Raw genomic sequence first — 26,083 nt, forward strand, 5'->3', positions numbered from 1 at the left:
TGTAGAAGGAGCTGAAGCTTCAAGTTGCCAATTGAAAGCCAAGAAACCTAAAGGATTTTAAGACAGTCTGTAAATAGGAGTGTGCCAAAATCACTCCTGAGATTTGTGCAAACCTGGTGACTAACTTTAAGAAACGTCTTACTGCTGTGCACCCCAACAAGGGTTTCTCCACCAAATATAAAATCATCTTTTGATCAAATACTTATTTCACTCAATGACATGCAAATCAATTTATAACGTTTTTGTAATGAGGGGTTTGTTGTTGTTGTTTTTTGTTTTTTTGGTTGATATTCCATTTCCCATATACAAGCTTATTTTGCCATTCAAAGCTTTTAAGGTTAAACCAAGAATTTGACTTCGAAATTTGAAAGCTAAAGCCTGGATTATATTCGGTTGCAGACACGGCCAGCTGGAGACCCAATGACCAAGTAGTGATCCCAAGTCAATACCAGACACTGACTTGCATAGATGGATCTTCTCTAAAATCACTGGGATATGTGTCAGTCTCCATCAGCCATTGAGCCCCAATGTACTCAGTCAGTCTAGTTACATCTGTTACTGCCGATGCACTAAATTTGAGCTTTATTGTTACTGAAATGTGGGTACGAATGTAGCATTTTTAAAATATTTCATTAATATTTCACTGATTTTGACTTAATTTTACTTATAGTTGTCAAAGCTTACTAGTATACAGTTCATTTGTGGGGCCGTGTTGACCTCTTTGTACAGGACTAATCCCCTCAGCCCTGTCATTAACACAGACTCTGGTAGAATTTCATCAGAAACGAAGAAAGTATTCATGCATATCAACACTTTATAATGCTACCAGTAATATACCGACGTGTGACCATTCTGATAGCCGTCTGTGTCTGCAGGTGAATGAGTGAAGCTACATAAACAGTTAAATTAGCATAGCTTACCAGCTGTAAACCCGACAACAACACAGTGGGTGAGGGTCGGAGGGGGGGTCGCTTGGCATTCTAACTTCCATTCTAACAAACTAAAGCCATTTCTCAAACACTTTTAGAAGAATTTAAAAGTAATATATTTCCAATAGTGGAGAAAAAATCATCATCTGGCATTACTGTCAGCGATTATGATGATGATGAAGAAGAATGTGTGAGCGCACTCATTGATGCTGTGCTCACACGGGCTGCGAAGAATTCGCACTACAAACCTTCTAAAAAAACTCCACAGGTACCTGTTAAAACACGTGTTGTCTGACAACAGGATCAAAGATCTGCATATACATAAAAAAAAACCTGAAAGATCTGGACAGGGCCATTTACCAAGAGCTACGTCAGAAAACATTCTGTAAAGAAAAACATTTACTGATGTTACTGAACGACGAGGACCCAGTGTTGAGAAAACTGACGGTCGATATCATTAAAAATCACCTGATCGACACTATGCAGAATCCAGCCCTGTGTGAAGCTGAAGAGGCTGAAAATTACAGGTTATCTGTGGAAACCTCTATCAAGAAGGTGGTGACACGTGTTATTAACAATGCCAGTTCACCTTGCTGTACTGAAAAAGTTGATGCCATCACCCAACGGCTATTCATAAAACTCTGGCCTAGACTTAAAAAAAAATCAAAATCGACAATGTGATGTTCCTCAGTGATATGGTTTACAGCTCTTTAATAGAGAAATGGAAAGAGCCAGATGTCATACTGACATTCATGGAATTAGGCCACAAACATACAGATGATGTAATTGTAAAGGTTTTCAAGGAGCATGCCATCACTGTATTGGAAAGTGAACATTTCATCACAAGCTTCTTTCTCTCTGCGGGTCATGCTGTATGGATCGCAGGCAGAAAATACTTGGTTAGTGTTTTGTAAATCCCTAAAAGTAGATTTTGTTCATCTGGACGTAGCATTTTCAGTTTCAATTTATTTAACATCTAATCGAGTCATTTTAAAAACCCTTGACCGGTCGAGGCAGATGGCCGTTCCTCACTGAGCCTGGTTCTGCTGGAGTTTTCTCCCTGTTAAAAGGAAGTTTTTACTCCCCACCGTCGCCTAGTGCTTGCTCAGAGGCAATTGTCAAATTATTGGGGTTTTGTTTTGTGCCATCTAATACACAACTTATCGTATTGGGCACTCTAAATGTATTTTTAATCAATAAAAAGATCCAAAAAAGATTATATTGTGAATTCTGCGTGTTTTCATTGTCACACAAATGTATACATTTTCAGCTTAGACTGAACGTGTTTGTTTGTCATTCTTTTCAAAAATCAAAGATTTTAGTAGCAACTATTGTATTAAAACATTGCACAGACGTTTTACTCTGATTACACAAACCTTATGTAGGAGTAGGTCACAGATAAGAGGTATTCATTTGTAAATTTGACCTCTGACCTCACAGAGATCAAATGTGACAGGATATTTGTACTGTAATTTTCAGACTATAAGGATATTTGTATGTAAACTATAATTTCATATTAAGAATCCACATCAACACGTTCTCACTCTCAAAGTGTAAAATGTTACACTAGGTGACAAATCGTCAGTATGTTACGCTTTTGGCCACCCAACATGTCCCTATGTTACTTGTTCGGAAAAATGAGGAAACATGAGAACCATTTCGAATCAATCTACACGTGTATGTTTATTTTACTGTAATTGCTTTGGAAAACACTATCTAACACGATTAGGTTATGATACGGGTTAGGATTAAGGTTAGGGTTATGGCTGGAATACACAGCTGGAATGTGTATTACACCGGGAGCGTCATTCTATTGGATATCATCCACAATCCGGCGCGTATCAAATGGATGCGGAAGGTTACCTTTCACGTGTCTGTGGGACACCTTGGAGCGCGACTAATGGTCGGTATGTTACACGTCGGGAATGAGAACGGGCTGTCCACATATATTGGTAAGATAAGATAAGATAAAACTTTATTAATCCCTCGGGTGGGTTCCTCTGGGAAATTCGGTTTCCAAAAAAGCACAGCACCGACAGAAGTTACAGAGTTACAGAATATTATATATATATATATATTTGGGAGAAGCAACCTGTCACTGAACAGACTCTTCTGGTTGTTAATGGCCGTGTGCAGAGGATGCCCAGCATTGTCCATAATATCCAGCAGTTTCTTTAGTGTCCTTTTCTCTGCCACTGTCACCAGAGTGTCCAGCTTCATGCCGACCACAGAGCCAGCCTTCCTGATCAGTTTCTCCAGCCTGGATGAGTCCTTCTTTGCTGTGCTGCTCCCCCAGCACACCACAGCATAGAAAAGTACTCCAGCAACCACCGACTGGTAAAACATCCTCAGGAGCTTCCTGCAGATGTTAAAAGACCTCAGCCTCCTGAGGAAGTACAGTCGGCTTTGGGCTTTTTTATACAGGTGCTCTGTGTTACATGACCAGTCTAGTTTGTTGTCCACCCACAGCCCGAGGTACTTGTACTTGTTGACCACCTCCACCTGTAATCTACTAAATTTTGCCAATACAAACAATGGCAGTAATGAATTCATTCATCAATATAATAATTAATATATATAAATATAAAAACACATTTACAAAAAAAATTTATTCACTGTCTACTTTAGCAGAAGGTTTTTAGCTGAAGATAGTTTAACCAGCTGTTTTGCCAACACCTTCATTTTTATCATTTAGCATCATTTTAGAATATAATACATTACTGTAGATCAGGGGTCCCCAATCCCAGTCCGCGAGGGCCGGTGTCCCTGCAGGTTTTAGATCTCACCCTGGGTCAACACACCTGAATCACATGATTAGTTCGTTACCAGGCCTCTGGAGAACTTCAAGACGTGTTGAGAAGGTAATTTATCCATTTAAATCAGCTGTGGTGCATCAAGGACACATCTAAAACCTGCAGGAAACCAGCCCTCTTGGACTGGGATTGGGGACCCCTGCTGTAGCTCAAACAGCATATGAAGCATTTAAATTCAGACCAACCTTATAAGCGTATAACACCGATGGGGAACAATGTGTTCTGCAGAATACTCTTGATACTTTAAGAGCAATTTGCCAATAATACAGATTCATGTGTAGTAAGGTGGTTTCATTGCTACTTTTATTAAAGGAGTGCTTCTAAAAATTGAGGTGGTCATCTCCGCTTGCATTTCTGTAAAAGCCACAGCATGCCACCTTGGGTAAGAATATGTATTCTTAACATTTTGCTGTCACAGTTTAGCTGTTTTCATTTCCACTGACACATCAGCTCCTAAGACCACAATACTACTACCAAAGTACTACAAGGATCCGGAGAAAAGGACAGAGGGGGAATATAAAATATACCAAATGTTTCTTGAATTGTTAGCACAAGTGTATATGTGTATGTATCTAGTCGGGTTTATATGCAGTAGTGCTCACTTGTTTTCTTTCATTTTATTACTTAACTGTATTTCATGTAAGTCATTGATATTAAATATTGATTTTACAGAGGGGTGGTAAGAGTTTGGTTTGAGATTTTCCTGTTAATATTTGGATATACTCCTTCCCTCTAATACAAATATTTCATTTCTAACTCTGAGTGTAAGTGCATAATTTAATAATAAGTGTTTCTGCTCACAAATGTCCACGAGCACAGACATGCACGCAAAAACTGCGTGACTCCTCGCTGGCTGTAACTCACCGCGCGTGTTCACCTGGAACGTCCTCGAACCTGTGTAGGGAAAAGAATGTGAAAATATGAAATTGTTATCACAGTCAATTAGATAAATGGATTTGTGTTTGGCACATGTTTTTTCACCACCAGAATCCGAAAACTTTATTAATCGCCAATAATAAAATTAGTTGTTAATGATCTGAGTTCAGCTGAGCTGTAGTATCTTTCCCACCGCTGTTTGATGAGATCTTCTCAAAGCCCTTGAAATGTTTCGCTATTCGCGCGATATGTTACAAAAGTCTCGCGATAGCTTGCTTCTTGTTTAGAATTCTTGAAAGATGGCGGCGGCGGCGCCTCCAGATGAGGCCAGTCTGCAGTCTCGCATCAGTAAGTTAGCAATTTATTACAATACTCGATTAGGTTTTGAACGTGGATAGATAACCGAAATGCCCCTGAGGTACATCGACATATTTAGTCATTGTGAATTTTTCGCTGACGCTTATAGCTTCCTCCCCCGGGAGCAGAGAGGAGTCAGCGAAAGCCATTAAATTAAAAAGTGCAGCTGGCGATGAGGAACAAACTCCAACAGTTATATACGGTTTCATAGTTGCTTCATTATGAGTTTAAAGGTAGTTTACTGTTGTCCGCTTTAGCTCAGTGATACTACAGAAAGGTGACATTTAAATTTAAAGGTGTCAGTAACGCTCAGCTGAAGGCTAAAAATCAAGCAACTAGTTAGCTTCTGGTTGTTTCCTTGAGGACCAAGTTTAGCAGGAAACCTGTCACACCTGGGCTATAATCTGACACACGTCTCCAAAAGCGAGCCACCCTCTTCATCTGCTCCAAGCAAGAGAGCTGATTTACATATTGCACACGCTCACAGGCCACAGCTGCTGCACAGAGTCAGGTGTAAAGCGACAGGTTTGACTGCCTTCACAGATCTACAAATAACAATCCGATTTAAAGTGGTTCTGTCCCAGTTTTCAGGTCTGAAATTCAAAAACACGCCAAGCATTTAAAGCAAGTTGAGGATATGTTTGTTTGTTTTCAATTTTACACAGATAAGGCCACCAATCCTCTGAATAAGGAAATTGACTGGGACTCAATAAAGGGATTCTGTGATCAGCTCGAAAATGAACCGGAAGGGTGAGTCGATGATGATTCATTTGTTTCACAATTTCACACTGAAATGGAGACTAACGTGGTGTACCAGCGGTTGACATTATCATCCTGACAACTTGTGTCCCTTTGCTTTCAGTTTTTTAGAGTAGTATTGATTTAAAGGATTGTAATGCATTTTTTAACAGTTTGCTTGTATGTGACATTTTTAATTAATTTTAGGGATGCAGGGATTTAATGGTGAAATGTCTATATTGGCTTTAAATAATTTTACTTGGAGCACTTCGGAAGTCTTGAGCCACCCCTAATTTCTTTATATTTGGCAGGAAAATGGGAAGCGGGTGTAGGGAGTTATTAAAATATGCAGAAATAAATGGAAATGCAATATACAAGAGAAAAAAAAAAACAAAGTTCGTAGAATTCCAACGTGGTTGAAAGTGACCACCTTTATTCTTCTATACACGCTTGATGACTAAAGAAGAGAGATACTGTTGCTCTTCTTTAGTTATCAGGAACAGCTCTCCATGCTTTTTGAAGAACATTCAATGCCTCTTCTTTGGATGTTCCCTGTAAAGATAATCCCACGTTGCATCAATAATGTTGAGGTCTGGCATCTGGGCAGACTATTCCATGATAGTTTTCCATAGTATGTGTGTTTTTTGGGTTTGTTTTTTCTCTTGTTATCCAGGAAGGCTTTTACTGCATTAGCAGTGTGTTGGGATTATTGGCATACTGTTGATCAGATGCTTTCTAAATTGTACTGTGTGTTGGATAAAAATCTGACAATAGTTTTCTGTGTTCATAATTACAAGATCTATAAATGCAGCCCCAAACCATGACAAAGCCTCCACTGCGTATTATAGATCCCTGTAAACACTCACTGTTGTACTGCTGTCCTGACCTTCTATGTATTGATTTGAACCAAAACTTTTACATTTGGATTCATTGCTCTCTGTTGTCACAGGCTTTTCAGTCCAGTTCTTGTGTGATTTGGCATACCTCAGCCTTTTCTACTTGTTTCCTTTCCTTAAGAATGGCTTATTCCCTGAGTCGGGTGCCTTTTTAATGCATGAATTCATAAATCAGTATAAAGTGACAAAAAACATCCCTGAAAATGTTCAGGTATGAGGACTGAACTGAAAATGAATGAAAAAGCAGCCGAATGTCCAAAGAAAGACCTTTAGAAAGCCTGAAGAAGAACTGCTCAAGATCACTTTTTTAAAAAATGACACTGAAATCTTCCTCCTTGGAAGGAAAGTGTAAAGACACGAGGTGGCTCAAGAGATTTCCACAGTACTGTAAATTTGCTGATGCCAGTGGCAGATGTTGGTTCAAAAAATTGGTAGTGTTTAAAACCAGAATTTTATACTTAGTATATCACTAAAAATTTAAATTAAGGTGTTGTACAACCTCCTAAGTCTGTCACTGTAGTGAAACCTTTTTGTTTGTTTTCTCAGGCCTCAGCTTGCAACCAGACTTCTGGCACATAAAATTCAGTCTCCTCAGGAGTGGGAGGCGATGCAAGCGCTAACGGTAAGATCGTCCTGCACACAGCATCAACAAGTGCAAAGGTCTGTAGGATGTCATGTTAAACTCTGCATGTCTGTGCAAATGTAAAACCAACAACCTTTGAACACAGGTTCTTGAGACGTGCATGAAGAACTGTGGAAAGCGATTTCATAGTGAAGTGGGGAAGTTTCGCTTTCTCAATGAGCTAATCAAAGTGGTTTCACCAAAGGTAACGACTGTTGTTCTATGTTTTGCCTCACCAGTTTGGCTGTAACCAAAGATCCATGTGAAGGTTTTTATAGTTTAGTATAACTACTGAAAATGACAGCTATTTGATGAATCTCACAAAAGATTGAGCTGTATTTAGTTTACAGTTTGTTTGAAAACACAGCCTGGATAAGGTTTTAATATTAAATCTTGTACCAAATAAGTACTTTCTTCTGACCCAATTTCATTTTCATTTGTGAAAGAATAAGTCTGTTTTTCTTTAGCAGTAGTTAATACCCATTCCCCCTCTCTTTGTAGTATTTAGGAGCCCGAGCTCCAGAGGCAGTGAAGAAGAAGGTCTTAGAGATGATTTACAGCTGGACGGTGAGACTCCCAGATGAGACCAAGATATTGGAAGCATATCAGATGCTGAAAAAACAGGGTGAGCTCTCCTGATGTTTTAGAGTTTTATGTGTAACCATCAAGACAAATGACTTCTACAAAGTTTAAAATAATGAACTTATGTGAAAGCTCAGATTCAACCGTATTTTTCTTGTCTTGATGCTGTATGATGTTGGTGACACAGATGTCTTTAATAATGGTTGTCACAGCAGCCCTTCCTGTCTGCTGTTCAGGCCTTTTGTTTGTGAGAGGCAGCCAGTCAGGAAAAAGGTGCAGTGTTTCTCAAACTGCAGATTGCAAAGAGTAAAATTAGGCTGAATTAAAGATCCTTTTCTTGAGAACAAATAAGTGTTTTCTTATGATTCTGACTGTTATTTGACTTTAATTCTAGTTTTAATCATGTTTAAAAAAAATGTGGCTTGTGGGTCGATGGATTCTTTTGGTTTCTGACGTGTGGAATACCAGAAAAAGTTTGAAGGGAAGGTGGGCCTAAAGGTAGAGGACATAGGGCTGTATTGAGGTCCAGCATAACATAAAATGTCATTATTTTGAACTGTTAATCATGCAAAGCTACTCCACCTGTTTGAAGAATGAAAAATAATAGGCCCCCTTTAACAGTCTATTGTTCTCCGTGGTTGCACATTAGTTCATCGTACATGTTTTATGGATGTTTTTAGTTCCCCCCTTTTTTAGTGTTAATGTATTTTTTGGTTCCCCATTCTTTTTGATTAGTAGGGAGAATGTGTCAGTTCTCCTTTCTAGCACAAGCATGAGACCGATGTCCTTAGTCATGGTCATCTGAACCCAGTCTGATTGCAGAAACAGACTTTCCCCTCCAACAGCTGTCATAAATTCCTGGATTATATTAGTATTAAACTTGTTTTTTGTAGGGTTTTTTTTTTTATATATTTGAAGACTCATTTAAAATTATTTAATGGGTGTAGAGTATTAAAGCAGTAGTATCACAGGCATCGTAGTTGAAACAGAGGTCAAGGTGACCGCGATTCTTTATCTGTGATTTATAAATAGAACCGATATTTAAAACGCAGGTGGCCCTCTCAATAGATGTTGTATTTTTCAAAGGTTAATGAGTGTTCTTGTTTTTTCCAGGCATTGTCAAGCAGGATCCTGTGCTTCCCGTTGACAAGCCCCTCCCACCCCCTCCACCCAGAGCCAAAAGTGCCATCTTTGAAGATGAGGAGAAATCCAAGGTGTATATATTACACAAGTAATCAGGACGCACCAATCACATTCGATAGACTTGTGAAATCATGGATGTGTATTCCTGCACCAACGAGTTGACATTTCAGGATTTAGAAACAAATCCGTCATTCATTTTCTGTCCTAGGATGGGCTTTGTTCCAACAGAATCATCACGAGTTTGTTTCCCATCAAATGATGTAAAGTTGAACTCCTGGGAAAAACTGGGGGAGCAGCAGTTTAAAGAATTCTCTTCCTCTTTCCTTTCCTCTCCTGCTTCTGTCTCATCCTGTTTTTATAGACGCTGTCCCGCTTGTTGAATAGCACTCACCCTGAAGATTTAAGAGCAGCAAACAAGCTCATTAAGGAAATGGTCCAAGAGGTGAGTCATCGGCTTTGTTTGCTGCGTGAGGTTTACAACATGTGCTCTCACATACATGTCCCTTTGTTTGACTCGGTCTTCTTCAGCTTTTATGGAGATGGTGTATTCATTTAATATTTATGGCTTTAGTGAAATGATCAAACATCAAGGCTTAAATGTTTTAATAAATTATTGAGAATGACTGTGCAGAGTAATAAAAAACTAATACTGATCAAGATTAATGACAGTCAATCAGATGCCATGCATGAATTTTGGTGAAATAAAACTTAAATTCATTATTAAATGACTTAATTATAGGGTTTTAAAATGTGCACTTGCTTTACTTTCATATTTTGTGGCATTAAATATTAGTCGTGAGGTATAAGATGTTATTTATTATCATTAAATCTGTCCTTCATGGCCTGATTGAGTGAAAAAATTAAGGTCCGCAAAAGTTTCTTTTGATCTTGGGCACTGTGTGATCTCACCGAACGTTTCGTTAGGACCAAAAACGAGTGGAGAAAGTGTCGAAGCGAGTGAATGCCATCCAGGAGGTGAAGGAGAGCGTCAGCCTGCTGAGCCAGCTGCTGGAGGGCTACAATAAGGAGAGCTGTTCCCAGAGCAACCAGGAGCTCATTAAGGTTTGTAGGACGCAGCACATTAAAAAGAGCTGCTGCAGGTCTCGTGCTCCCACTGGTACTGCTCAGCGGGTGTGTGATTTTAGGGTTTCATGATGTATTTTTTATTGCAGGATCTCTACAATCGCTGTGAGAAGATGAGGCCTACCCTATTCCGATTAGCGAGTGACACTGAGGATAATGATGAAGCTTTAGGTAAGATTGTTACCTATACAAACAGATAAAAATTAGGCCTCAAAGGGTAAAATTTTTGTCTTACTGATTAGTTTTCTGCTTACAGCGGATATCTTGCAGGCCAATGACAGTTTGACGCAGGTCATTAATCAGTACCGACAGCTCGTAAAGGGAGAGGATGTGTCTAAAGATGTCATAAACTCGTCTTTACAACCAGGTGGGTGCCTTCAAAGTCACAGCTGAAGATTGCAATAAAGTCTTATTTACCATCTATTTGAGTTTACCCTAATTCTCCCTCAGTTTCTGAGTCACAAATGAGTATTTTCTTTCCAAATCAGGCAACAGTAGCTCAGCACTTGTGGATCTGACAGGCCTTAACATATCAGCCAACACCGCACCGTCTAACACAGACTCCTCCAGCCTGCAACTTCTGACTCAGAATATGGGCTTGAGCCTCTTGGATGATGAGCTCATGTCACTTGGTAAGCAGGAAAAATCATGTGGTTTGTGAACAAAAAGTTAGAAAGCCAGGAAGCACATCCCAGTCTGCTCAGCACAATTCTGCCTTATTTTCCACTGATTCAAGCGCAGCATCCTGCAGAGACAGACCTCCTCTGTGATCCTGACCTCATTTTCCAGAGACACCTGTGTATAGACATAATTAAGGAAAATACGAAAGAGTGAAACATAAAGTTTTTAGATTTTTGTTAGCGCTCATTTAGTTTTTAGGCAGCACAATTGGAACTTTTTTCATTATTTGAGTCAAGTTTTTCTGCATTTAACGTGAATAATGGCTACAGCTAATGTTAGAAAGTCACGTCAGTTGACATGCCAAGTGCTGCAGAGCAGAGGTCATTGGGCTGTTTTCAAGTAGACTTTTTAAAAAAAATAAGAATCATGCATTTCTGCTCCTTTCTCCTTTATAAGGAGGACAATCCTACAGTTTCATTTAAGATTACAAAAACAGATGAGAAAAGTCACCTGTGATAAAATGCAATGTTCTGTAATAAATTTTGAACAAAATTATACACTTTAATGTGATCTAATACCTAGCGGAAAAGAAATGTGTTGCTGGCCAGATCACAAGTCTAGTCTCTTTCCCTTAGTGCAGTATAAGACTGTAGTGTATGTAAAAGATTGATTTCGCCATTTTCGATTCATAAAATTCATAAATGTTCAACAGGGCGTGACTCTAGTTAGAGCACATTATATGTAATCTGACTTCTTTCTGCACCAAGTCTCTTACTTAGTATATTATATTACACGTAACACAAAAAGGATGATAAAGCAGGGTAGTGTGGACATACCTTGTGTGTGTGTCTTCAGTTGCAGTGACTGTGTCTGTATACAGTGTGTGCTCTTTGTTTTTCCTTTAAAAAGGCTTCAGTGATTCCAAAAAAAATTACCTTAAATTGGATGTAATCTAACTTTTGTTGTCTGTTCTCTCAGGACTGAATGTAACTGAAAACGGTGACTCTCAGAACACTTTTCAGGTGCGAAGTAAGATGATACTTAATATGCTCACAGTAAAATTGTGTGACATGTTTATTAAAATCTTAAACTTACTTTACTGTTACCCAGCTGTGGTTCTAAATAAATCATAGCATGTAAAGATCTTACACAGTGGATTCCTGCCACTGGTTTAATTTTCTGTTTTATGCCATCTTCATCTCCTTTTACACTAAAATAACTCAGTTTTTCTCTCTCAGTCATCAGATATAACAGAGGTATCTACTCAATCTGCACCAGCTTCAGTGTTGCTACCAGCTGTAGTTCAGAAACCACGGGCTCCACCAGTAGAGGGGGCTACTGCTCCTCCTAAAGCCATGGAAGAGCTGGATCTGTTGGGAAAGGCACTGCTGCAGCAGTCTCTGCCTCCAGAGAGCCAGCAGGTCAAATGGTAAGTGCTTTTGTCATCACCTTTGTAGTGTAACGTGCTGTTGTTGGAATTTGACATGCGCAGAGCTGCCATATAACATGTGTCCTTGTTCTTTTTCATGTAGGGATAAGCTGCAGCCTCAATCAAGAGTCCCTTTACGAGATCTCCAGGCTAAATCCAGCTCAAAGCCCACACCTGCTGCGACTTCCACCTCCACCTCTAGTTCTGCTACTGCTCCTGGGGCCAGTTCCGTCATCCATTCAGAGCAGTCTGATGCTGTGCTGCTCTCCAATCTTACACTCACAGTTACTGACAAAGCCTCATTACCTACTGCTGACACTTACGACAGCATCTCTCTAGCTGATGTTACTGTGCCTCTGGAAATCATCAAACCTAGTAAGCACTGGAACAAAAAGTTAGCCTTAGTCATGAAAGGTTTTGTGAGCTAATATGGAGGTAACATAAATTGAAATCCTTTCTTTTGATTTCTTTCAATCTATTTCAGGCACCTTGTTACCAGTCACTGTATTTGATAAGCACAGTCTCCGGGTTTTGTTCACCTTTGCCCGCGACTGCCCTCCATCACGACCTGACGTGCTGGTGGTGATCATCTCCATGCTGTCTTCAGCTCCTATTCCTGTTACCAACATCCGCTTCCAGGCAGCTGTGCCCAGAGTAGGTTCCTGTTTCCTGAAATTCGTACTGATGGTAGCAATGGCCATGTCTCATGCTTTTGATCCAGAAATTCTTCTTTGTTGAGATTAAGTCAATCTCTGTTATTAATTTGAGAGCTTTTGTTGTTTTAGCCAGCTGGAAAGCATGTAGGTTTTAATGTGTCAATGGGTGTACATTATCTAGGTGATGAAAGTCAAGCTTCAGCCTCCCTCCAGTACTGAGCTGCCCGCCTTCAATCCCATCTTGTCTCCAGCTGCCATCACACAGATTTTACTGCTAGCGAACCCTCACAAGGTAATCTACGTCTTCAACCGCATTGTTTATACACTGCACTTTGCTTGAGATCGCCTCTGGTCAGAATATGCATTTTATTCATTTTATACATTTACCAGTTACTCGTCAGTGTTTTATCTACAGTAGATCAGTCAGCATGCCCCTCCACAGTTCGAGGTAGCAGGCAGGACTACTGTCACAGAAGCAAAGCTTGTGTTGTTTCTTTCTGTGTACTGAGAATATTTTTCACTGCTTTAATTTGCTATAATTTCATTTAATTTGATAGCTTTCATTTGCAACACGACACTAAAGCGGTTATTTGCTCTAAAGGCAGACTCTTTTGGCAAAAAATGTACATTTATCTCAGAGCACGGGTTACTGTTTAACGTTTTAAAACACAAGTCGCAAACAAACCGATGAATGCAGCAATTGCCACGTTCTCTCAGGTAAAATTACTGTTATTAAAGGAGGCTGGTGGCTTTAAAGAGAACTTCCCTGTGCTTAATTGGTGTTTGTCTGAAGCTGTGAAAATACTGTAAATAAAACTGGAACACTTTAATTGACATTGTGTTTAGGTGGCTAAAATATATTTCTTTTTTACCTTCCTTGCAGCAGTATATTGCTCACCTTCTGTATCTGATCAAAATAAACTATGCCTTTTTAAGGAGAAATGTTGATGATTGTATACTAAAAGTGCAAATGCAGCAAAGAACAGTGATAGGAGTGAAACTGCATATCACTGATGAGTTAACCTGTTTGCTTTTGTGTCGTCACAGGAGAAAGTCCGTTTGCGGTACAAACTAACTTTCAACCTGGGGGACAAATCTCACGATGAATCTGGTGACGTCGACCAGTTCCCACCTCCAAACACTTGGGGAAACCTTTAGTGTGAAGGACCAGTATCCTGTCATGTGATCTGCTGCTTCCTTTACATTTAGGTTGAAGCTTTCCCTCAATGCTGACTGAGGCCCGGAGACCTTTACGCTTCTGTGGTTTCAAACTCTGGAAGCAGTTGCGGGAACCAGCTTCCACCGCGTGCCTTGGTTCACAGCCTTTTTGTCCTTTTTTGATCATATCCATGTTCCCGAGCGTTGTTGCTGATCGCTTTTCTTTTCCTGTCCAACAATCAGTCCAGCGCAGCGACATAAAGCCGACATGATTCAGTGCAGCGGCTCTTGGTAAAACATGTTTTAAAAATTGAATGTGTGCATTTGTCCAGTATACATACTGCAAAGTGTTAACATGTAATAACAGCTCATATCTGACATTTATGTTAAAGGAGATGTTCGATCGGAGACTGCATTTCAGCAGATGTTTGAGCGTTCATGGCAGATCTGTCACTTCATACTCACTTAGGTCAGCTGAATGTTTCAAGTGAGGTTTTTAAACAATCTTACCAAAAGCCAGAAAACATTTTGGGATTTAGAATATTCTTTGTTTTCTTATTCATTTCTTATCAAATGATGGAATTTAGCACAGCTTTGGTGCAACGCGTTAGCAAACCGCCTCCAGTTTAAATGAAAACTTGAAGAGGAAAATAAGACAAACGTTCATCTCCCACTTATGACACCACCGAAGACGTTTTCCATTTGAGCCAAGGGGTAGAGCTGTTTAGCGTATGAAGGTAACGATCTGTAATGATGCAGTAACTAATTCAATGATGAATTGGAATGTGATTTATTTTTTTCCTTTTCAAGAATAGTCTGAGTTTTAATGTATTTGGAGGTATTACATATGGTTGGTGTGGGTGTCAAAGCTGTGAGAATGCGCCTGTTTTCACAGCAGCCGTGTTAGCGGGTCATAGTAGGAAAAGCACAGGTGTGACTGAAAACTCGAAGGAAAGCTTTGCTTTGTTCGGCTGGACCAATAAGTTTGGATTTGTGAGCCAGCATGGAGAATACCAGGACCCTGAAACTGAACTGACTATTGTTTACTTTTTTGCTTTTTAAGATTATTTACAGCGGTGCTTTTTCTCCTGTTGCGTCAAAAGGCCCACAAATGAAATCGCTGCCTCTAAAAATATCTGCACTTTTGTGTTATTAAAAGATTGGGACACTTTATCACCTTATGTTACACTCAGGATTTTGAGTTAATCTTACATGCACTTATTGTGTCTAAATTTGGCAAATGAAATCATTCCCGTGTACACTACATGGTCCTTTCGTTTTTTTTTTTTTTTATCCCTTTATACGGTTGATTGACCCAAAGATTGCCCCGGTCTTGAGGTGACGTCACTGGCATCTGGTTTGATTCTGCCATGTGCCTGAGATGAAACCTTTTCTTTTTCCTTTTGTACATATATGTATACAAATGGCTGATCTGATCTTTGTTTTCATTTGTTCATATACTTACCGGGAAAGACTTTGTGAAACAAATGACACACAAAAGTGAATTCATGGGATTATTCTGATAACCACGGCTGTTGAGTTGATTGGAGCACAGTCTGTTAAGAGGCAATTTAAGAAATCACTCACTGTGTAATATTGATTCCGCTGTACATGTATTAAATTTAATTTGATAAATTGACCCATGTTAAACTGTGCAATTTTCCCTTTTTAAGATGGTTCTATGTTATAAATCTGATGTTTTAATTTATCTACAGGCAGTTTTACTGCTAACATCTGGGATTAAACGGAAGAAAGCAATAATAAAGATAAACACTCCAGGTTTTGATGCTCTAGCAGTTTGTCAATAAGGTAGATTTCATCAATTATGGGTAGTTGGTGTGAAAAACGCTGAAACGGATTTGATTCCATTCAGATTTGCATTATAAAAATACAAAGGACAAGCAGGACTGCCATAACGGTATCAAACATAGTTTTTTTTTTTTGATAATTTTTTGTCTTTACCAGTGAAGGCAGATAGGAAAGTGGGGCCAAAGAGAAGAAGACTTGAACACAGGCTGCTGCACTCTGGTTATGCAGCATATGGCTGGCTGCTGACCCACTGAGCTAAACTGGCACCCTTCTGCTACTACTACTGACATGTAGGTGTGGAGGAGGCTTTCCACTCGAAACAAATTTAATAAATTAAGTCGATATTATACTTTTTGTGGCACACTCTTTAAAAACTAGAGTTCACAACTGTAAGTCTTATTAGGCTCATCCATGCTCCACATGCTGTGGCTTTGTCCGACTTTTGAGAACTGCTAGGTTTGGGTATTAATAGGCCAGCTAAGATTTGTTATTATTGCCACAGCTAATTGCACGTTTTTAACAAAAAGGAATAAGTAAATGCTAAAACCGAGAGAGCAATTTGTGGTATGGTTATAAGTAGATCAGAGTGGATTCCCCCTTTACCAAACCTGTTTCAGATATAAATACTAAGCTGAAGTTTCTAGAAACCATTTTCTACAAAAAAAACTGCATGTAGCACATTCCTTGTAACCCATGTCCATGTTAGTCATAATTTTGTGCACCAACTGTAAACAGAAGTCAACTTCCATCCCCACCAATATGCATTTACTGATCAAAAAAAAGAAAAGAAAACGTGCATAATCCTGAGAATGTACTACAATAATATAGTGAAGGTCATCTTAACAGGGAAGTAACCAGGTGTACACGCTTGATTAATCATTTGAAAAGTAGGAAACACTTTATTGGTTTGATTTATTTAGGAAAATGCAATAAAAAGAACACGTTGAGGGGGAAAAGGGAAACGAGCAACAATCTGCAGTTTAGTCAACAATGTGCTTAGTAATGCTACAGGACAGCAGAAAGGAAAAGCATGCGTGACAAAATCTGAGTCTAGTACAACGATCACACTACAAACTCAATGATTGACTGGTATGACAACTATTGGAGAGAAGAGACAAACTTCAATGTTGCTTCAGAGAATAAAGCTATAATGTAAAGAATAAATAAAATGTAATGCTAGCCAAAATGTCTCAAACTGAACAAGTGTAGACTAATATAGCGCTCAAGAATGATATGAGCCTGGAATGTGACTATTAATGAATTTATAGTAGACCGGCCCAATGATCCACATAATACTGAGGCTTCAGTCTAACGTCGCTTTCATTTTAATCAAATCCTTTAAGTAGATCACATCCTCTGAGGCATTTGTTTGGAATAGAAACACAATACTTATGGTTCATGGTGCAGGTACAGTGGCAGTCTACTTTAGAAAACCCTTGGTAAATTTTGAAGATTTCCTTTTCTATCAGACAATTTAAATTCCACATTTTGGGTGTATTAAAAAGTACAAAACAAATAGAAAATATAAGCCATTACCTCCTTACACATATGCCTTTGAAACCCCTGCCTCTACATGATTTCAAGAGTTTTTAAAAAGCCCACAAAGGTAACCTGTGGATGCACAAGTAGCACAAAGGAACTCGGTGCTTGTTCAGTTTACTTCCTGGGAGGTGGCAGGCCTGGGGGAGGAGGGGGAGGCGAAGGAAACGGGTACGGCGGTTGACCCATGAAGCCCATGAGTGGGGGCTGTGGTGGAGCAAACTGCTGAGCCATTAGGGGCTGCAGGCCCCCTGATAGTGGAGGAGGAGCCTGGCCAAACTGACCCTGCGGTTGGCTCGTCTGATCCTGACCTCCGACGCTCCCGGCCTGGCTTCCACTGCGAGAGTTGTAGCTGCCGCCACTTCCGCCGCCACCTCCCCCACTGTTGTAGCTCTGGTACTGATCCGAGCCTGAGTTGTAGTTGTTTCGGTGATCCCGGCTTCGGTCCCTGTAGGAGGAAGAAGAGGAGCGGTCTCCGTCACGGTTGTTGCGGTTGTCACGGTTGAAGCCGCTGCGGTTGTCTTTGCCCCCGCCGCCGCTGGAGCGCATACGACGATCACACTCTTCCTGGTACATCAGGTTCGGGTTGTTGGAGTTGCTGCCACGGTAACGCATTCTTCCACCTGAAAAACAGCAATTCAACAATTTTCAGGTAAGAACATACTTAGATACATTAACACACACAATATACTGGAAAATTCTTGTTTTTTATCCACCAAATCAAAAAAAAAGGTGAAATAAAGTAAGTCAATGAAATAGAATATAATAAAGTAAAAAAAAAATACAGAGTAATAACTTTGTAAATATAATTAAGCGAAAGAATAGAAGGCCAACCTGTGGTGGCCAATCCATGTGTGAGAATAATGTCGCCTGAAGCACACTTTCAGCCTGATAAATCCAGGCATTATCATGTTAAGAGTACACAAATAGGAAAATATCCATTGTTAGGAAAAACAGGTAATCTGACATATTTAGGTAGTCAACTGACCTCATTTTTAGGAACTTAATATTGCTGAACCTAAATTTGACCACCACAGGAACCCCAGATCGAAACACTAACCCTACAAGCTTATATGAAGACACTAATCATTATGGGGGCATCGTTTCATGAGGGATGCCTTCTTTCCAGTTAGCATCACTGACGAGTGGTTTTCTTAAGGCCACACAGGTGTTTCACCCCAATCTTATGAGTTTACTGTGAGTTCTACTGATAATATTTAACAATCTGAAACGTTTAAGTTATCACTGATGGTCATCATTCAAGATTGTTTTTTTATTTCTTCCTCAAACACCGTGGTTCACCATTGCTTCCATGTGAAACATATTAATCACTGCAGTAGTTATTCAATAGAACATTCTTAACTGTTTGCTTATTTAAATCTAGGCAGTGACTTTCCTTGACTAAGCTGTGTGTGAAGTTTTTCAGTAGTGTTTCCTGCACTACAATCAGGCTAGTCAACTGTCACTGACCATACTGAACAGGTACCTGTGTGCTCTATTGCCTTTCATATTAAAACTTAAACAGCAGCCTAGAACCAAAGGTGTATAAATATGTAAAGCACAATCAGGACAAACAGATTCACAGGTAACAAATACGTTTTAAGACTGATTTCAGTACTAGGAGTCTAAAACAGAGTAACAAAACTCATTAATCATCATTAAATGATAAAAAATAGCACCTTCTGTTGTATGATAAATATTTATGGATAGCCTTTTCACACACAAAATTTGTGTGATTTGACTGAGGTTTAAGAGCGTGACAGAGTCCTTCTTACCGCCTCCTCCTCCACGGCCCGAGTCCACAAGCTGAAGTAATTTAGGATTGATGGCCTGGTGTGCCTCCTCCAGCACCCGGACAAGGTCTCGTGCTTGTCGCAGGTTTCCTGGGGTGAAGAAGGTGTAAGCAGTGCCCTTGTTGGTACTGCGAGCTGTACGTCCAATACGATGGACATAATCCTCAGAGGAGCTTGGATAGTCATAGTTGATGACGAACTTGACATCCTCCACATCTTTTGAATTAAAACCAATATTAGAGGAAGGGAGAAAGTAAATACATGAGAATCTCAAGATCAGGACTTCTGGAGAAAAAAGGTAATTTTATTTTAGCCCAAATATATAATTACAACTAAATATTTTCCAAATGCATTATTAGGAGAATTTCTAAACGAATAACTTACCTGCTTATTTAGACATCGTGCAAAAATCCAAACGACATTCAAAAATAACTGAAAAGTAGCTTTTTGTGCTCAGCAGATATAAAGTGAGCATGGCATTCAGCTGAAATCATGATTTGGATTTGTAATCTTCACATTAATGTGACTGCTGCTCAGAATGTGCGAGGACAACGAGTCTGTTTCTCATTACAGAAGATGTGGGGCTCTGACAGCACTGCTGATCAATAAGTCTCCCTTCTCCCCTCCATCGTGACAGAGGGAAGCCACTTAATCAACCATTACCTACTACATAGGAATAATAATGTACCGTGATTGAATGCTACTGATTTTAATGAGCACTAAGGCAGCACCTGAATGTATGGTGAGCTCGTGGAGGAGTTAGGACAAAGGGGTGGTGAGGTACTTACCCCCTTCATGTTGTGTTTACAAAGGTAGTCAGTCCCCCCTGATCAGTCCTGGTTCACAAGGAGGGGCTGAGGGAGAGGGAGACAGGATTCCTCCCTCACCTTCTGCTCACACCAGCAACGTCAGACGGGAGCAGAACCGTTAAATCTCCAGAGACACACCCACCCACGCAAACACACACACGTATACACAAACACACACACACAACGGGTGGTTCTGTTGCTCTCTCGCCGCATTGCAGGGCCCTCCTCAGACCCTGGCCAGGACTGGATCCAGACGAGCCCGTCTAACTCTCTCTCTCCTGTCTGTCTGCTTTTTGGGACGGACCGATGGGCAGACATACAGGAACCTCAGGCTGCTCCCAAGGAAGGCTCGTTGGATTTACAAACTCTGACAATACTGGGCAGGGGGGATCTTTTTTAGTCGAATAAGAGGGGCTGTAATCCCTCTAAAACTAGCGAAGCTTCTATTTTAACGTGAATGAGGGGGCAGTGACAGCAGCGCAGATTGTTACAGCTGCCATGTGCTGCCAAACCCTGAGAGGAGAAGAGGGGAAAAGAGAACAAGGATTCGGTCATGGGGATTTTGGAAAAATTAAGACACTTTCACTTATCCCCCCTTCTCAAGATTATCCTGTCAACAAGTGGACCTGAGAAAATTCATCTGTCTTTATTCTACACATATGCATCTGCAAAACATAGCAAACTTTAACATTTTTGCAGAATAAAGGGACAACTACACATTTATCTTTTAACGCTTAGATTTTTTTAAAAAAGTGCAATATGTGCAACATCCTTAGTAAATTTGTACTGACACCACAAAGGAGACATAAGAAAAGGTGCACAGGAGCATCTGTCCCACACACCCCTCCTTTCAGGCAGCGTGCCAAAGAGCCCCGTTTGAAGGAAGCCTTTAAACTGCAGTAACAAGAAACAGACTATAAACCCAGTGGACCAGAGGGCCTGCAGCCTCCATACTGGACAAAATGGTCCGTTAGACTGTCACATTATTACAGTAAGGGCGGGCGCTTTAATATAAAGCACTGATTTGTTTCATTGTTTATCACTAAATTCATTCCTGTTATTCCTTTCAGTTTATTTTCACACTTGTGGTTAATTGCAATAGTACATGTACACACTGTATAATACAATTACTGGTGTATTAATCTATGTAAAAGCTCCTGTAACGAATGTGCTAATGTCCTGTTTAACCGAGAGACCACATTAATAGGTTAAAACCAGAACCAGAAGTGTTATTAGTTTTGTATTTAACTTTTTTTTTTAGATTTTAGTATGGACTTACTCATTGCCGGTTTTTTTGATAACTTTTAGTTAATTTTTAATATACAAGTTTTACAAGTTTACAAGTTTTTTTTAAGTATTATAATATGGAGTGTAATTTTCAGGAAGAAGAAGAAGCTTAGAATATATTTCACAATAAGGACACTGGTACACAGTGACATAAGTATGACATAAATACCCCCATATCTCAATAAAGATCTGTACCAATACCGGCTGTATTGGTAAATTTCAGCCAACCTGAGAAATACTAAAACTAAGGACATTTCTTGGATATTTTTATTTTGTTTTGTTTATGTGCAAAATATAGTTTCAGTTAACCTTTTTCAAGAGTTTTATTTCAGTTAACTACACTTTAGCTTTTATTTTATTCATTTACTATAATGACACTGACTCATAATAGAAACATAATTAAAATGAATTTTTAAAAATCTATTAACTTTAATTTTTTAAATGCAAAAATGTTAACAGATCAAATGACATACTTGTGATCTTCCACTAGAATTAAGTACATGTACTGAAAGGCAAACAATGAGTTTTTGCAAAATATTGGAGCCTTTTTTTAAATTTTTATAGCAGATGTGTACTTAGTGTATTTAAGTGTTATTTTGTAATTATTGTTGACCCAAATTAATACATTCCTAATAACAAAAAACTGACATAAACAACCTGAGTGTAATTGTTGGAGGACAGTTCTGCAAGAAAATGTATATTTTGTGTTTTGATTTATATCTGCCAATTGCAAGAAAGGTTGTTCTCCAGCTGTCCACTTACAGACAATCTACTGGCCTACTTGTAAAGATATTTAGCAGAACAGAGGTCACTTTAATAGGAACCCACCAACTATAACTGTGTTATTCTTTTATGTATATATTATTTAAAAGTTATTTCTGAAAAAAAAAATAGATTAAAAAAAACCGAATCACAATGACACAGTGAATACAGAATTACATGAGATATTATGAATTATTAAGATAGTGAGATATTATGAACTATTGTGTGGTGAGACATACCCAGACCACGAGAGGCAACATCAGTGGCAATCAGAATGGGGGCTTTGCCACTCCGAAATTCTGTGGAATACAATCAAACACTTTACAACAGAAGAACAAAATGAAACTGAAGAAGAGGATCATTTTGTAAAATACTGGTAACAGATGAATGGGAGGAAAATAACCCACAACAAAGACAGGACAGAAGGTGGCACCACTTTATCCTCACCTGTAAGTACCCAGTCTCTTTCAGGCTGGCTCTTGTCTCCGTGAATGCACATGGCCGGCCACCTAGAAAACAAAACCACATTAAAGTAGCAAGATTACTCCACCTTCAGTATTTTAATGTTCAATATTTCTCCTAGAAATACTTTGTAATTATCACAAGAGAGAGTAACTCCTCACCCATCACGCCTCATCCTCCGTGTAAGATCATCACAGCGTTTCTTAGTCTCCACAAAGATGATGGTTTTGTTCTCTTTTTCAGCCATTATCTCCTCCATCAGCTGAATGAGTCTTCCAACAAAGAAAGAGCTCAAATTAGACCTATAATGAAAGATTGCAACATGCTATTTTACTCTAGTCATATTTTTGTTTCTTACTTGTCGTCCTTTTCAGTCTCCATGCAGACATCGACTATTTGCAGGATGTTGTGGTTGGCGCTGAGCTCCAGAGCTCCGATATTGATCTGGATGTAGTCCCTCAGGAAGTCCTCAGCCAGCTGCCGAACCTCTTTTGGCCACGTTGCACTCCACATCAGAGTCTGTCTGTCAGGCTACGAGACGGAGAAGGAAATAGATTTTAACTGAAAAACACTTCTACGATAGGGTTTTATCCAGAATCTTAATAGTAAACCAGCCCTCAGCCTTACCCGAATTTGTTCTACTATCTTGCGAATCTGCGGTTCAAAGCCCATGTCCAACATGCGGTCAGCCTCATCCAGCACTAAGTAGGTGCAGCGGCGCAGATTGGTCTTCCCTGCCTCCAAGAAATCAATGAGGCGACCAGGTGTGGCAATGCAAATCTCAACCCCTAGAGTCAAGAAGACCAGAAAAAGCAATACACATCTTGAAAGGTGCTCAGGCAAAGTGACAATCGTTCTTGTGGGATATAGTGAACAGAACATTTCATAGATTTCTTGGATTTTATAACAGTTTTCAATAATCCACTGCATGTCCTTATCTACACCCAACCATACCTCGTTCAAGGTCTCGAATCTGTGGTCCTTTTGGAGCTCCACCGTAGACACAGGTGCTTTTGATACGGGAAGACTTCCCATAGTCATAAGCGACCTGTTGTACCTGCTGAGCCAACTCTCTGGTTGGGGCAAGTACCAAACACTACGACGAGATGAGGATAATAAATAAGGAAGGTTACAGAATGACAGAAGACCTGCACTAAGATCATGATTTAAATAAAATCTGTATTATATTATGGTATTATATTACACATTAAGTTTAAACTTACAATTGGACCATCTCCCCTCTCCAGATAGGGTTGGTGGTTGATGTGTACAATAGCTGGAAGAAGGTACTGCAGGAAAAAATGCAAAAAAATTAGTAAAACCAACTAATGCCCATTTGAAAATCTTTTGGTATAAGCATAAAAATGATTTTCTTCCTACTTCTGCAGTTAACCTAGCAACATGTGCTACATACAGAAATTACTATTGACTTTTAAATAAAGCATTAAAAATTCTGTCATGGTCCCAAATGATGAAGAATTCTCACAGCCAGTGTCTTTCCCGATCCAGTCTGTGCAATCCCCACCATGTCCCTGCCACTCAAGGCCGCAGGAAAACCCTGGGACTGGATTGCTGTGGGCTCCTTGAAGTTCTGCTGCATCAGCACATCCATCACGTACTCTGTCAGGAAAATGAGGGAGACAATCAACAAAAAGCTGTGCAGATGTTTTGATCTTCTTTGTTTCCTTTCATCAGAAGAATTGTTTGTTTAAATATACCTGCAGTACGTGTAAGAAACATTTTGATAATGGCTTTAAAACAAATTTATGAGATTTTATAGTCACTGGATGTTTGAGTTTGTGAAAGAAAAAATTACTAAAACTAATGCTTTGCTAATGTTTTATAGAAATGATCTGTGCCAGCATCATAGTTTATGCAGTGTATTTTTTACTGACGAGGAAACTGCGCGTGGTGAAAAGCGGTGACAGGCTTTGGACAGCCGGACCCTCTGATTGTGATCTCCTTTCTTTTGCAGAAGTCTTCCACTTCATACTGTACATAACAAGAAAAGAAGGGGGAAAACATACATGAGGGGATGGTGTGTAAATTGGTCACATTTTTCAGAGTATGTTCTAAAGTTTTACCAAAGAATTACAATTTTTGCTGCTTTTATTGTATGTTTCCACTTTTTCTCACACAAGCAAAAGCACTATTTGAAACAGAACTTATTACCAAAAATACCCTCCAAAAATTAGGTCAATCACGTTTTCATATTACTGATGTAGAAGAAAAACAGTAAACATTTACCTGATTCACGCGTTGCACCTCAAGATGTTCAGTGTAGAAGTTCTTCTCAAATTTTGGCAGCTCATCCAGATTCCACCGCTTCTTTCGAAGACGCTCCCCTGGATTCCCAAACTTCATTGGTGGAGGTCCACCGCGACCGCTCATGGGCCCAAACCGTGGCCTGAGAAATAAGAGCAATGAGATAAAGAGCACTGAAGACTCAGAACCGCAAGCTGCAGCAAAGGATTGACTGTTGAGCTAATGCTGCAATTATGATCATGACCAAAATATGTATGGCTTACTGAAAATGCATGTAACAACACTGTAATTTTATTATAATCATCAAGTCTACAGTGCCAATCCTATATTAGTCCACAAAAACTGTAGGACTTTAACTCCTCTACACCAGTCAATAAATGCTCTGTTGTGCTTTGTTTATATAACCTAAAGCTTTAGGGTTATTTTAAGATAGTTATAATACCTTTAATCCTTTACAGAAATTATGTAATGACTGCAGCAGATATAAACCTAGGGTTACAATATTCAGTTAAGTTCAGATGTGCAAACACCACCGAAGGTGTGCTAGTAAGTGTAGTGTGATGACACAACGATTATGTATGTACACCGGTAGAAGTAACAAACCCCAACACTTTACCTTTACAATTTCCTAAGTAATAAAATGTAATGTTAAAAATACCAGGTAGCCCTAAGTTGTAGTTCCTACTGATATTTAAACAGCAGATACTGGCGACCTGAACTTTATCATAATTTATCATGAAATTATCATAATTTCCCTCGGGATTAATAAAGTATTCTGATTCTGATCCTGGCATCAATTCAACACCATTTTTAAGCAACTGTTGCATTTGTACTGCTGCAAATGTACTATAACCCTCGACTGTGAATTATAATAATAATAATAACAATTATTATTATTATTAATAATAATAATAATAATAATAATGATGATGATGATGATGATAATAATAATGGAGTAACAATAAAATTAAGAAAATATTGAGGAAGTCTAGGCTTTATCGGTTGTGGGTTTAATAAAAACAAAACAAAACAGGGCCTCAGGTCGAACTTCCTCCCAAGTCCAGGTCTGTAAAGCTAATTGTGTGTAAAATATGTTGCTTTCACATATAAACTAAAAACTCACCTGTCTCGTCCACGGTCCCTGTCTCTGTCTCCATAAGATGAACCCCCTCTCATTTTCCCGTTCTGTTGTGTTTGTTATGCTAGCTTTGACGTCGGAAAGCGGTTTGTTTTCGTTTCGCTCGGCGATTGACGGAAAAATAAGCGCAATTTACGAGAACAACGACAAGAACGTCGCAACCTTCCGTTATTTTTCTATTAGACGATAATTACGCGTAAATGTCGGGATTATTACACAATTATTGTGTACGTCACGTAGCTAAACGGCTAGCTCGCTCCTTTCCTCCCTGCCCTCTTTCCCGACGTGACTTCAGCTAGTAAGTTTACGTAGCCTC

General features: G+C 39.4%; 2 protein-coding genes across 4 annotated transcripts; one reads left to right on the forward strand and one right to left on the reverse strand.

The window, feature by feature from the left end:
* Window positions 1-2,814: 2,814 nt before the first annotated feature.
* Window positions 2,815-15,542, forward strand: LOC113023714 (ADP-ribosylation factor-binding protein GGA1-like). Of its 3 annotated transcripts, none has more exons than XM_080302329.1 (17): window positions 2,815-2,881; window positions 5,641-5,725; window positions 7,156-7,231; window positions 7,338-7,436; window positions 7,733-7,856; window positions 8,927-9,027; window positions 9,318-9,398; window positions 9,881-10,018; window positions 10,129-10,210; window positions 10,296-10,406; window positions 10,528-10,671; window positions 11,639-11,682; window positions 11,899-12,089; window positions 12,193-12,464; window positions 12,574-12,743; window positions 12,927-13,037; window positions 13,793-15,542. In XM_080302329.1, exons 1-17 carry the CDS (start codon window positions 2,830-2,832, stop codon window positions 13,901-13,903), a joined length of 1,992 nt encoding a protein of 663 aa, XP_080158455.1. In that variant the 5' UTR covers window positions 2,815-2,829; the 3' UTR covers window positions 13,904-15,542. The 3 variants fall into 3 exon arrangements, with proteins under 3 accessions (XP_080158455.1, XP_080158457.1, XP_026025810.1); XM_080302331.1 differs by lacking the exon at window positions 2,815-2,881 and adding an exon at window positions 3,929-4,124; XM_026170025.2 differs by lacking the exon at window positions 2,815-2,881 and adding an exon at window positions 4,887-4,966.
* Window positions 15,543-16,584: 1,042 nt separating this feature from the next.
* LOC113023715 (putative ATP-dependent RNA helicase DDX17) lies at window positions 16,585-26,059 on the reverse strand. Its single transcript, XM_026170027.2, has 13 exons — window positions 25,753-26,059; window positions 24,612-24,771; window positions 24,260-24,356; window positions 23,851-23,984; window positions 23,588-23,653; window positions 23,319-23,460; window positions 22,992-23,152; window positions 22,723-22,895; window positions 22,526-22,636; window positions 22,350-22,411; window positions 22,142-22,201; window positions 19,027-19,260; window positions 16,585-17,874 (listed from the first exon to the last, which is right to left on the reverse strand). Exons 1-13 carry the CDS (start codon window positions 25,803-25,805, stop codon window positions 17,369-17,371), a joined length of 1,959 nt encoding a protein of 652 aa, XP_026025812.2. The 5' UTR covers window positions 25,806-26,059; the 3' UTR covers window positions 16,585-17,368.
* Window positions 26,060-26,083: the final 24 nt, after the last annotated feature.

Source organism: Astatotilapia calliptera, chromosome 6 (assembly GCF_964374335.1).
Source record: "Astatotilapia calliptera chromosome 6, fAstCal68.1, whole genome shotgun sequence".
NCBI lineage: Eukaryota > Metazoa > Chordata > Actinopteri > Cichliformes > Cichlidae > Astatotilapia > Astatotilapia calliptera.

What these genes read in the sequence shown, in the direction of transcription:
- LOC113023714 (XM_080302329.1), top strand. Translation starts at nt 2,830, where the DNA reads ATGGTCGGTATGTTACACGTCGGGAATGAGAACGGGCTGTCCACATAT. An exon ending in ACTCTCAGAACACTTTTCAG is followed by an intron (nt 11,683 to 11,898) that starts GTGCGAAGTAAG and finishes TTTCTCTCTCAG; the next exon opens with TCATCAGATATAACAGAGGT. An exon ending in GAGAGCCAGCAGGTCAAATG is followed by an intron (nt 12,090 to 12,192) that starts GTAAGTGCTTTT and finishes TTTTTCATGTAG; the next exon opens with GGATAAGCTGCAGCCTCAAT.
- LOC113023715 (XM_026170027.2), bottom strand. Translation starts at nt 25,805, where the DNA reads ATGAGAGGGGGTTCATCTTATGGAGACAGAGACAGGGACCGTGGACGA. An exon ending in AGATAGTAGAACAAATTCGG is followed by an intron (nt 22,896 to 22,991) that starts GTAAGGCTGAGG and finishes TCCGTCTCGTAG; the next exon opens with CCTGACAGACAGACTCTGAT. An exon ending in AAGAGACTGGGTACTTACAG is followed by an intron (nt 22,202 to 22,349) that starts GTGAGGATAAAG and finishes TGTATTCCACAG; the next exon opens with AATTTCGGAGTGGCAAAGCC.